General features: G+C 39.5%; 2 protein-coding genes across 2 annotated transcripts; one reads left to right on the top strand and one right to left on the bottom strand.

Moving 5' to 3' along the window:
• The first annotated feature begins 49 nt into the window (after positions 1-49).
• rnaseh2b (ribonuclease H2, subunit B) lies at positions 50-5542 on the top strand. The gene is made up of 11 exons (XM_085920551.1): positions 50-440; positions 670-738; positions 1874-1987; positions 2086-2162; positions 2810-2924; positions 3006-3070; positions 3148-3253; positions 3576-3657; positions 3740-3785; positions 4158-4235; positions 4376-5542. The coding sequence occupies exons 1-11, from the start codon at positions 278-280 to the stop codon at positions 4484-4486; spliced, it is 1026 nt and encodes a 341-aa protein (XP_085776677.1). The 5' UTR covers positions 50-277; the 3' UTR covers positions 4487-5542.
• A 1033-nt stretch (positions 5543-6575) lies between these two features.
• On the bottom strand, positions 6576-10694 carry c9h13orf42 (chromosome 9 C13orf42 homolog). The gene is made up of 3 exons (XM_085920744.1): positions 10299-10694; positions 8214-8358; positions 6576-6814 (listed from the first exon to the last, which is right to left on the bottom strand). Exons 1-3 carry the CDS (start codon positions 10692-10694, stop codon positions 6576-6578), a joined length of 780 nt encoding a protein of 259 aa, XP_085776870.1.
• Positions 10695-10898: the final 204 nt, after the last annotated feature.

The raw sequence follows: 10898 nt of genomic DNA on the forward strand, positions 1-10898 counted from the left end.
ACACTCAGCGTGGCCGTGACGTCACGACCGTACATACCAAAGCATGATATAGTAGGGGGAACCGAAGTCAATACCCTGTTTGAATAGCGTGTGATTCTCAATTTATCCGAACGATTCGCACAACACTCTTTAAAATATATCTGAATATCCAAAAAAAGGATGAAAAAATTGTCAAAATAACGAACAAAAACTGACAGAGCCTCAACTGTGGTGAACTACAACACCCCGTTAGTGAAGAAATAGCGGATGTGAGGACAGAGGCGCCTTTTCTGAGCTCATGTCAAAACACACAATTTTGGTTCGCTATCCTTGCGCGTTATTTGAAACTCAGTGTGACAACTGCAAATCAAGCATCTACAAGGTTCAACGTTTCACCATGCCCCCCAAAAAGAAGCGAATGCCCAACGTACAGAACAATAGCTGGGTTGTTATTGCTGCAGGTAATTGTCACAGCAAGTTTTGGCATTGCTAGCTTAACACACGATGCGTTTGGCCGTGTAAACTACTCGTTTGCTAGCGTCATGCTAGCACTCCACAAAGGCTTCACTCCATTTAAACTTCAGAGGTTTCTGAGTTGTGTAACCCTTATCCCTAATACTTAACGGCAATATGTTTGCATTTGCATGAGATGTTCATCTGTGTCACATATCTGACTTTGTCTCCATGCAGACTCCGTTATAGACATCCAGATGAAGGAGAATGACCCAACCTTTGTGAGATTACGGAATCCAGCCACAGGTAGAACTTCTGGATCACCTGCATGTTCTGGCCAAGTAATAGTTAAACTCCTGCTCTACATTGATATAAACAGAAATTCACTCAAATCTTATCAATATAATTTGTTTTTGTCGAAGCAATTTTAAAACATTAAAATATTGCAGTTTAAAATAGTTGAAAAACAAATGTAATCATATTGACGTGTAATGTTCTCTTCAAAATTAGGTCAAAATGTAGTTTACATGGCGGCTCGATGGAACACTGGGTAGCATGTCCGCCTCACAGTTAGGAGGGTGCGGGTTCGATTCCACCCGGAGGTGTGATCTTCCTGTGTGGAGTTTGCATGCTCTCCCCGTGTCCGCGTGGGTTTTCTCCGGGCACGCCTGTTTCCTCCCACATTCCATAAACATGCTTGGTAGGCCGATTGAGCACTCCAAATTGTCCTTAGGTGTGAGTGCGAGTGTGAATGGTTGTTTGTCTCTGTGTGCCCTGCGATTGACTGGCAAGCAGTTCAGGGTGTCCCCCGCCTACTGCCCGATGACGGCTGGGATAGACTCCAGCACGCTCGCGACCTTCGTGGGGACAAAGCGGTTCAGAAAATGGATGGATGGATGTATTTTACATTGATTTAAACTTACACAACAAACTTCCATGAGAGGTGAGGTCCTCCCTGGACTGGTCGCATAGTGCAATAACCCATATATAACTCATTTATAGTATCTGCTATTCAATATTATAATATACAAACATCTTTGCTCATTTTATCCTTGCTGTGCACCTACCATCTCCCCCATTCACTGACAAAAGATCCACAAAGTATTTGTGTGCGTTTTGAGTGTACACACTTCACTATTTCATTCAATAGTGTGCCTATATCTTTCTAATTTCTTCAAATGTTGTTTTGAATCAGAAAATATTCAGTTTAAACTGAGGCGTGGACAGTGTTGATTTTTTTTTTTTACGTGGATATCACGATCGCCCACTGATGCTACATAATTGCAAGCCTATTAACGATAACTCGCATGTATTATTTATTCAGGATGATTTAAATTGCATTGCATTCTTAAAAAAAAGCAGAGGGAGTTATGAAGTTAAAAGACTAATCTAAAGTACCCTTTGGTCTACCTTTCAAAATAAATCTGTCTTTTTACCACAGATGCAGGTTCCCTCTACATGGTGAGTGGCGGCGGTAGCAATTTGCAACTTTACGAGGTCAAAGCATTTGAAGAAGACTTTCGTTCCTGGTTTGTTGGCCAGTCAGTCCAGAGAGGTAATTGTTTTGACTGTTTGATAAAAATCATGACCATAGAATAGAAAGCCTTTGTTTATTTTATTGATTGTTAATCAGCTGCTCCTGTTTTTACACAGATGGGAGGCTTCTGTTTATCACACCGATGGATCCTCTTTATCTCATTTTGCCCTATTTGATCAAATCTGCAAAAGAAGTAAGAGATCATTCACTCTATTCTGGTGTCTGCCGTTGCAGATTATTATTTTATGGTAATGATCAAATTTACTTTGAATTTAACTTATTTGATCTGAAAATATTTATTTGCTACTAATAATGTATCTATAGTCATCTATTCTTCCAATATCTAATAACAGACAATTAAATGCTCTTTCACTAGATGGCAGAACCTTTTTTTTTTGACATTTTTGTTTGGTGGCTTGCTATAAAATTATTTTCCAATGTAAAATTTGTGCTATGGCTCAAATGAAGGTTTATATAATAAACCAGAGTGCATCTACTCTAATAAGAAGCCCCAAAATGTAGGAACCCACAAATTCTCATAAGACCTAATAAAACATGCTCAATCATTGCACCCTACTTTTTTCATGACATCACCATTTTTTTTTTTGCATTCCCCCGTGATGTAGATACACCACTACAATCTTTTACTGAGGCTGTAGTGTGATGCCCAGGATTGTTTTTGTTGGAAACAAAGGTCATCTTGCAGTTTATTAAGCGTCTCGACTGTCCTTCACTCCACACATCTGTTTCTCACCCTCTCTCCAGGCTAGCGAATCACTTCCAGTCCATAAAGACTCTATAAAAGCCTTCCTTTAATGATGTCCTCGGCTGTGTGTTTAGGGCAAGTTCCAGCCGGCGGATCAAATGGTGATGGATGAAGAGTTTCCAGCATGTAGCAGACTCCTGAGCTGCACGCGTTCCTTGGCCTCCATGCATCACGTAGTGGATGAAAAAGGTTAGCAAAAAATTTACCCAAGGTTACTTATATTTAAAATCAGACAGAAGCCTCACATACAGTATTTTGTTTTCTCGCTAGAGGTGGGAGGCCTCAAGTTTCACCGATATAATCAAGAAAAAACACTGGCTTGGTTAAAGAAGAAGGTATATCCTTTATTCTGAATTAGTCAATATTTAGATAAAGATTACCATTGAATTGTCTTTTTTTAATGTTGCTGTAGGTAGAGAAAACAGTCCTTGTGCTCAAGAAGAAGAACATCTCTGTGGGGGAGGGAGTTCAATCCTCCTCTTATATTCGAGTTAAGATGGATTCCGAATCAAGCAACGGTAACACACTTTCTTCTTTTCAAATTACATTAGATGATGGCCCCTCTGACGAAGAGGATTTAAAAAAAAATGGGGATAAGCACACTACATCACGTTATTTCAGAGGAAAATTTGTCTTAAAATCTGAATTCATTTGGTTTCTCAGAATGGATTGTGTTCAACCTCAAATTTTCACTCCTGTGCTTAGATGATTTCTGAAGTACTTGTAGTACTTAGGCAGCACCAGTAGATGGTGACAACGACTCATTTTATCTGTCACAAAGTATGACCAACTATTTTGTTCAGCTAAGACCTTTTTTGTTTGATTGCCTCCACACTTCAGAGGACTACCTTGGCTACGCCCATGGCCTGATATCAGAATACATCAGCAAAGAGCTGAGCAAGGAACTTCGCCATCACTTGCAGTATGTTTGCATACACAACTTGCCAGGCCATTATTAATACGTAAATATGAATTTCAATGAGGACTGTTTTGTTGCCACACAGGTTACCGGAGATCACAAGTCCAAAGGAGACCGAACCACCTTTAAAGGTACAGTATATTATACAATTTGTTGCAAAACATTGGCCTATCCTGCATTTTTTTTTACCCTGACAAATAAAACAGAGATAATTTCAAGACAGGGGAAAGTTTACAACTTTATGCATAAAACAGATCATGCAAATCTACAGAATTGCGGCACGGACTTTACTGGAGGTTACTTGTACAGTCCCATGATGAGTACCAGAGGTGGAAAATCTAAGTTGATTCATCATTTCCATTTACCAATCCATCTAAAATAAACAGATCACAATAAATATTCTTTCTGTGTTTATTCACCTTCAATGTTGATTAAAATCGTTATGTTTATGTAGTCCGTCAACACGGTCCAAACCGTTCAACACATCTGTTTCCATTTGCCAGAAGCGGAAACTTTCCGACAAGCCGGTGGAGGCGGGAGAAGACTATACCAAATTCAACAGCGGAGAGTTTACTCGCAAAGTGAGTGTCGGTTATTAAGAAAGCGATGGTCTCCGCTTGAGCGACATCTCATTCAACCTTGAGAGATTGTTCGTGTCGTTCTGGTTTGTTTGAACCGAAGGTCAAATTACATGGTCGATGTTTTCTTCGTCTCTTTGCAGCCACCCAGAAAGATGACGGCCGCTCAGAAGAATCTGGCAAAGGTGGATAAGAGTGGCATGAAGACAATGTCATCCTTCTTTAGCCCCAAAGTCAAACAGGAAAAGAAATGATGTTTTGTTCACTTTGTTCTTGCTTTTCTACATGCCGTTTTTCTAAGAAAGCAAAGAAAAATATTTTTGGGATGTCTTTTTAACTGTGGTCAAAGTAAAAATTCAGCCATTCCCAGCCAATATTGTTCTGTTATTTACAGATTAGAAATGCACTTTACAATTTGTGCAAATTCAAACTTTTGCAAACCAAAGCAGCAAACCTTACTGAAACAAAGCAGTCAACCGTTATGCTTTTCCCTGGTTAGTATTAAAAATATAAAGTGACAAAATAATTCTTGTTTTTTTCTTATGTGGAGACAATGTCTTGAATGAACTCTGGCTATGCACTGGAAAAGAAAGTCCTTTGAATTTCTTTCATTTGAACATGTACAGCTGTTTCATGTCATAAAAATTTGGCAAACTGACATTTTGTATTTTATTATTTTTGAGAAGTGTGGAAAATTGATCAGTTTACCACCTTTTAATCATGCAAAATTGATGTACATCTTCTAAAATCATTTTTATTCTACACTTCTGAGATTCAAGACACCAGTCTAGGCTTTTGACTTCCTGCGTGAAGTTTTCATTTTTTTCATGTTGACTTCATTCCACATCCCAAAACAATTTGATCTCAAATGAAAATTCCAATTCATCCATAGGTGTGAATGTAAAATGGTTGTCTATTTTTGACTGGCAAGGCAACTAGTCGAAGGTCTCAGCTCCAGCTCAGCTGTGACCCTAAAGAAGACAAGCACGACAGATGATGGATAAACAATTGCCAAGGATGTTGAGTAATTTTATATAATATTGAAGACTATTTTACTTTGTTGCCTGTTAAAAGAATGATGAAATCTCCATTTGGTGTGGCAGTAGCTCAATATTTTTGGCCAATGACGAAGCCAATGCTGCCCTTGGTGATGGTGGTCTGTCCTCATTGAGCACACTTGTGTATTATGTATTTTGTAATGCCTCATTCCTGCAACGTAGTTAATAAGGCTTTGGAATTTGCATTTTATTTCCCAATGCTGAAAAACAGAATGTAATCCTGAATATATGCTTGGAGAGATTCACTTGTTCGTATTAAAATTGCAAAGATGATTAGACATTCATATATCTATAATACCTCCAGCCCTAAATACGAACCAGTTTATTGCCAAGTGTAAAGGCCTTGAACTCTCTTGGCGAAGGCAGCTCAAACAGACAAGACTAAAAACATTTGCCTTCGAGACATTCTTATTGCTAGCGGAGTTATTGTTGTTGCGCTTTTGTTTTGTTTTTTTGATGCCTTTCAAAATGCAATCCCATCATAACTTATATATTTTTCCACTTGAAAAAAAAGTTTTTAACAAAAGATTCAGAGTTGCTGAATGGGAAAAATCCCTCCTATTATCATTGATATGCTTGCTTTCATGCTTGCTTTGACATTTCACTCGGTCCAATATTCTTACATCCAATAACAAAAACACTGTCAGAGCGGTTATAATCACCTCTGCTAAGCTTAAAGCAGCAGGTTTGGTTGTTTGTATGTATGTAGGTTCAACACCAAACAAAAAACTTGTGCTTACAGATTAAGAAAAATAAAAACAAGTTAAAAAATGATATATGTAGCCAGAGCTTTAGTGAAATAAGGGGGATGAACATTTGTCTTATTTTCTTTCTTTATTTTACATCTTTTACAACAGAAGTTTGGAAATATTTTCGTGCAAAGTGGCAGAGTAGTTATTGTGTGGTCATCAAAGTTTTAATTTGTGCAAATATGATTAATGTGACATATACTCCGAAGCCACTTGCATGTTTTTTTCTTTTTCATGATGCATTTTTTTTTCTGACGAGTCCTCAGAGCAATTTATCGTCCGAAAAACCTGGCCCCCCATTCTCTCGAAAGAATTTCTCCCAAAATCCATTATCCTCAAAATAAACTAAAATTTTAGGTGTCCGTCGTCACATCTTCAAAATTGTTACATACAATTTGAGCAATATAAACAAGCAAGTCAGATGAACATACCTATCCTCGCACATTCTTTTTTTAGATATCACTAACTTGAGTTCACCTTTAAAAGCTTCTCTTTCCATTCAAATGAGTAATCAATTACAAGAGTCTCCGGCATTTTCAGGTGTTTTTGGACTTGAAACGAAGTGTCTGCAAGGCGCTCTCCACCACTTTGGGTAAATGGATGGGGTTCCTCTGCAGGCGCAACCTACTGCTGGTCGACCCGCTCTTGTTTTTTTTATTGAGGACTTTTTTGTTGGCACGGACAACAACTTCCTCCTGCTGCCTGTCACCTGCCACCCGAGGAACCCGCATGACCCAGTTGGAGTGGAGGTCATGTTCTGCTGAGCTGGACGCCACTGTATGGGGAGATAGAGTAGGCAGAGTGTCGCTTACAGTCAACAACAATCATTAAAAGTTGTTGTTGTTGTTGTTGTTGTTGATTAAAGTGATTGAACAATCATTAAGTTGTGTCCATTTCTGATTTAGTGTCACGATCATATCATAATCCATATTGACTGAAGATAGACGACCTTTGTGATTTCTCTCATATAATCGTCAAAGGCAGGTAATCAAAGTCGAAATATCCAATAAAAGTGTGTCATTTAAAAAAAAAAAAAAAGAAGTTAATCTAAGAGTCTAAATAAATTTACACTGAACAAAAAAATCTAAATGCGACACTTGAGTTTTTCAATGAGCTGGACTCAAAGAAAGAAGAGTTCTTCTATGGACACAAAAGGTCCAAATATTCTAAACATATCTTACATGTGAGTACAGACATGTTAATGAATTGTTTGAAAACATGCAAACAGTGCACAGTTATTTATTAAGTCTGATATTATATGTTTAATCTCTGCAGCTATTAAATGGTAAAATGAATGGATTGTTTGTTAAGAAGTTCTATTTTACTCTTTGTTGTTCTGGTTTGTCGATACAGGCATGAAATGCAATTATTATTATTTTTTTTTACATGGTTGACATCACCACCAAGCCTGCTGTTTTGATTACACTGATAAAGACGTAATTTCTCCCACGCTGACAGCAGAACACTGGAAATGTCAAGGTCACATTTGATTAAACACCCACAGTGAGACGATATGGAGCACTAAACAGCCACTTTAGATGAAATCCTTGCGCTACAGGACACGCATAATTCAATTTGCACCATCAACCCTTGATTAAAATGGCATAATTTACAACACTCTCCATCCAAGACAAAGTAATTTCACTCAACCTTTTACTCAGATATTTTATGGCGCACAGTAATTTAACATTATATACCCTGCAAAAAAATACATTACTCCTGTTCACTTTCTCACAAGATATTACACAAACTTGTCATAACATTAGGTACACTTCATCACAGACAAAAAGCAAACTTCTCAATTTGATGACGTTCCGCACCACTCGTAATAATAATATGCAAATTGTAGTGATTGTAATAGTGAAAATTGAGACAGCCCATATATTTTTAAAGGAATGGTTGGATCTAATTAGATGTTGCAGACACACTTAATAAAGTGGTCAATGATTCTTTTCATACTTTTCAATGCACTGAAAGAGGTTGGTCTGTTTTTTTTTAGAGCAGCATTCCTCCATCTTCCATGCTCATCATTTTGCAGTTTAACCACTTTGTCTACAGTATATGTATTTATATTTGTAAGCGAAAAAGACTTTGTCACCTGCCAAAAATGACCAGTCCATCAGTCATATTGATATTTACACCATATGACAGCGATCACAGAGGGAATATGTTACCTATAAAGTCCACGTCGGCGTGGCCGTCATCCAAGTAAGGTTTGCGATGAGGTTCATTGTCACAACTCGCAATCACCTCATCCAGAAATTGCAGCGTGTCCTCCACATTGGGTACGGGCGGAGCCGACGGCGTTGCTCTCGATACCTGTCAACAAGTAAAAAGTACAGTATTTTGCTTCGTACTGCGGTAGATAGAATATGGAGGCTTTGCCTTTGTTTTGAGGTTTAGAATTTGACTCAGATCTTACTGTGTATGTTTTGCGTGTTCTCCCATATATATATATATATATATACTCATGACGTTTGCGGGCTGAGCTATGATTGATTGTGACCTAAGCCCTGAACTGTGATGTCATTTTCATTTAGCTGCTAGTGGAAAAATGGCTGCCACCTGAGATGGATAAAAGTGGGATGGATGGATTTTGCTGCCTGATTCATATTCTACAAATGTAATATACTGTAATTTTCGGACTATAAGTCGCAGTTTTTTTTCTTAGTTTGGGTGGGGGGGGGCGACTTATACTGAGGAGCGACTTATATGTGAATTTTTTCCAAAATTTTCAAAATTCCCCAAAAAAAAGAAAAAAAAAAGGGAAACCGCGATAAACGAACCGCAATGTAGCAAGGGATTGCTGTAATATGAATTTCAAGTGACGTCAGCAGCGCGGCGGTTGTTTACATAAAGGACAAAGTTTCGATCACGGGATGACGAAGATGACGAAGGGCCCCACGTACTACCGGCATCATTAGTGGCTTTGTTTGTAAGTGACACGGAGGACGAAGAGTTTGAAGGATTTAATGATTTGGAGTGACACAGAAGGTTTGAAAAACTATTATGGCTTTTATGCACGCCCGGTCCGACTCGACGGAGCTTTCTTTCACCTCCGTGGATGGAAGTCGGGGGCTGCCGCTCGGCTGAGTGACTGTCCGGGGACGGTGGATGGGGCTCGGACATGGTTTTTACGCACGCCCGGTCCTATTCTATGGAGCTCTCTTCCACCTCCGTGGCTGGAAGTTCAGTAGTTGTTGCATCGTTGAACTCTTGTTTTGTTAAATAAAGAGCCGTTTACCAAACCCAAGTCTTTGCTTGTACTTTGTTAACGCTACAGTATAGTTATATACTAGATCTGTGGAATAACGACGAGGCTGACGTCAGGGCCCACGCGGGGCGTTGTTGACAAAGGACGAGGAATTTGATCAATGGATTTAATGATTTGGAGTGACACAGATGGTTTGATAATATTGTTGTAATATGATAGTTATTTGAAATATACTTTATATATTGTTATATGGGTCTGTGGAATAATTAGAAATGCAACTTACAACGGGTCTGACGTCAGCATATGCGGCGCTTACGCGGCATTGTTTACATAAAGCACGATCGATGGATTTAATGAATTGGAGTGACACAGATGGTTTTATAAACGTGTTATTTATGTAATAGTTATTAGAATAACTCTGAATGTTATATCAGGCCCGTTCTCAGCTCTTTGTTTGTGTTTATGTCTCGTTAGCATACCCATCGTTTAGCCTGTTGTTGCTCATTCAAGCCTGTTGTTGCTGGTTCATGTCTGTTCTTGGTGATGGATTTTGACAAATCAATTTGCCCCAAAAGTGCGACTTATACTCCGGTGCGACTTATATGTTTTTTTTTTCACTTTATTGTGCATTTTATGGCTGGTGAGACTCATACTCCAGAGCAATTTATAGTCCGAAAATTACGGTAATCCGAATACTGTCATTTGACTAGCGGGGTCGCATAAAACATGTTCCATCCATCTTTTCATTTTCTGTACCGCTTTATCCTATTGAGGGTCGGAGGCATGCTGGAGCCAATCCTAGCTGCCTAGCTGGCAGTATGCTGGAGACACCCTAAACTGGTTGCCGGCCAATCGCAACAGCTATTCACAATGATACCTACGGACAATTTGGAGTGGTCAACTGGCCTACCATGCATGTTTTTCATAATGTGGTCCTCCCACATTATGAAAAATGTGGACCTAGAACATATTATTGGAAAGCATAGAACATATCATTGGATGTCGATAGTTAGTTTTGTTCTGGATCCCAAAAGTGGAAACTTACTTTATTTTTTTGCGGTGCCGGAGGTGCCACTTTCTTCTTGGAAGACACAGTGGCTTTGCTGTCCCCTTTATTCAAGTCGCTCACACTCTTTGTGTAGCGTCGCCGCAGAGCCACCAGCGCTTGCAGATACTCCAGGCAGTTCTGCTCATGGGAGTATAGCCACACGCGGTCCTCTTGCCTGTGGTAGTAGTACAAGTTGGACTCCACACTCACGGTGCTCTTGCTCCGTTTCAACGTGGCACCCTCAGAAGATTGGGTCCTCTCTCCCACAACCAGCATGGAGGTGCTGCGGACCAACCTGACAGTGCAGGCGCTGTGGTAATCCGGCCCGAAGCCATCCCGCTCTTTTTGCCCGTGATGATTGGGACGGAACACATGGTTGATCTTCCTAAACATCCCTCTAAACAATCAAATCCTTGTCTCTGAGGTCCATATTCCTCTCTCAGAAGGTAACTGAAGCAAGCACCTGAATTACGGCTGTCCATGAAGCTAGATGGTCGCTTGTTCAACCTGATCCCATCGTCAATGTTATCACTTGCTGCTTGGCAACATAGAGGCCTCTGTAAGACAACACTATTGAGTGGCAAGCCCAGTTCAGGT

Source organism: Syngnathus leptorhynchus, chromosome 9 (assembly GCF_054491065.1).
Source record: "Syngnathus leptorhynchus isolate UIUO chromosome 9, UIUO_Slep, whole genome shotgun sequence".
NCBI lineage: Eukaryota > Metazoa > Chordata > Actinopteri > Syngnathiformes > Syngnathidae > Syngnathus > Syngnathus leptorhynchus.

Bases quoted from the DNA above. Each gene is read 5' to 3' on its own strand.
- rnaseh2b (XM_085920551.1), top strand. From the start codon at position 278: ATGTCAAAACACACAATTTTGGTTCGCTATCCTTGCGCGTTATTTGAA. The intron at 1,988-2,085 runs GTAATTGTTTTG...GTTTTTACACAG, and splicing joins TGGCCAGTCAGTCCAGAGAG to ATGGGAGGCTTCTGTTTATC. The intron at 3,786-4,157 runs GTACAGTATATT...TCCATTTGCCAG, and splicing joins AGACCGAACCACCTTTAAAG to AAGCGGAAACTTTCCGACAA.
- c9h13orf42 (XM_085920744.1), bottom strand. From the start codon at position 10,694: ATGTTTAGGAAGATCAACCATGTGTTCCGTCCCAATCATCACGGGCAA. The intron at 8,359-10,298 runs GTAAGTTTCCAC...ACTTGTTGACAG, and splicing joins CGGCACCGCAAAAAAATAAA to GTATCGAGAGCAACGCCGTC. The intron at 6,815-8,213 runs GTAACATATTCC...CTCCCCATACAG, and splicing joins CGCCGACGTGGACTTTATAG to TGGCGTCCAGCTCAGCAGAA.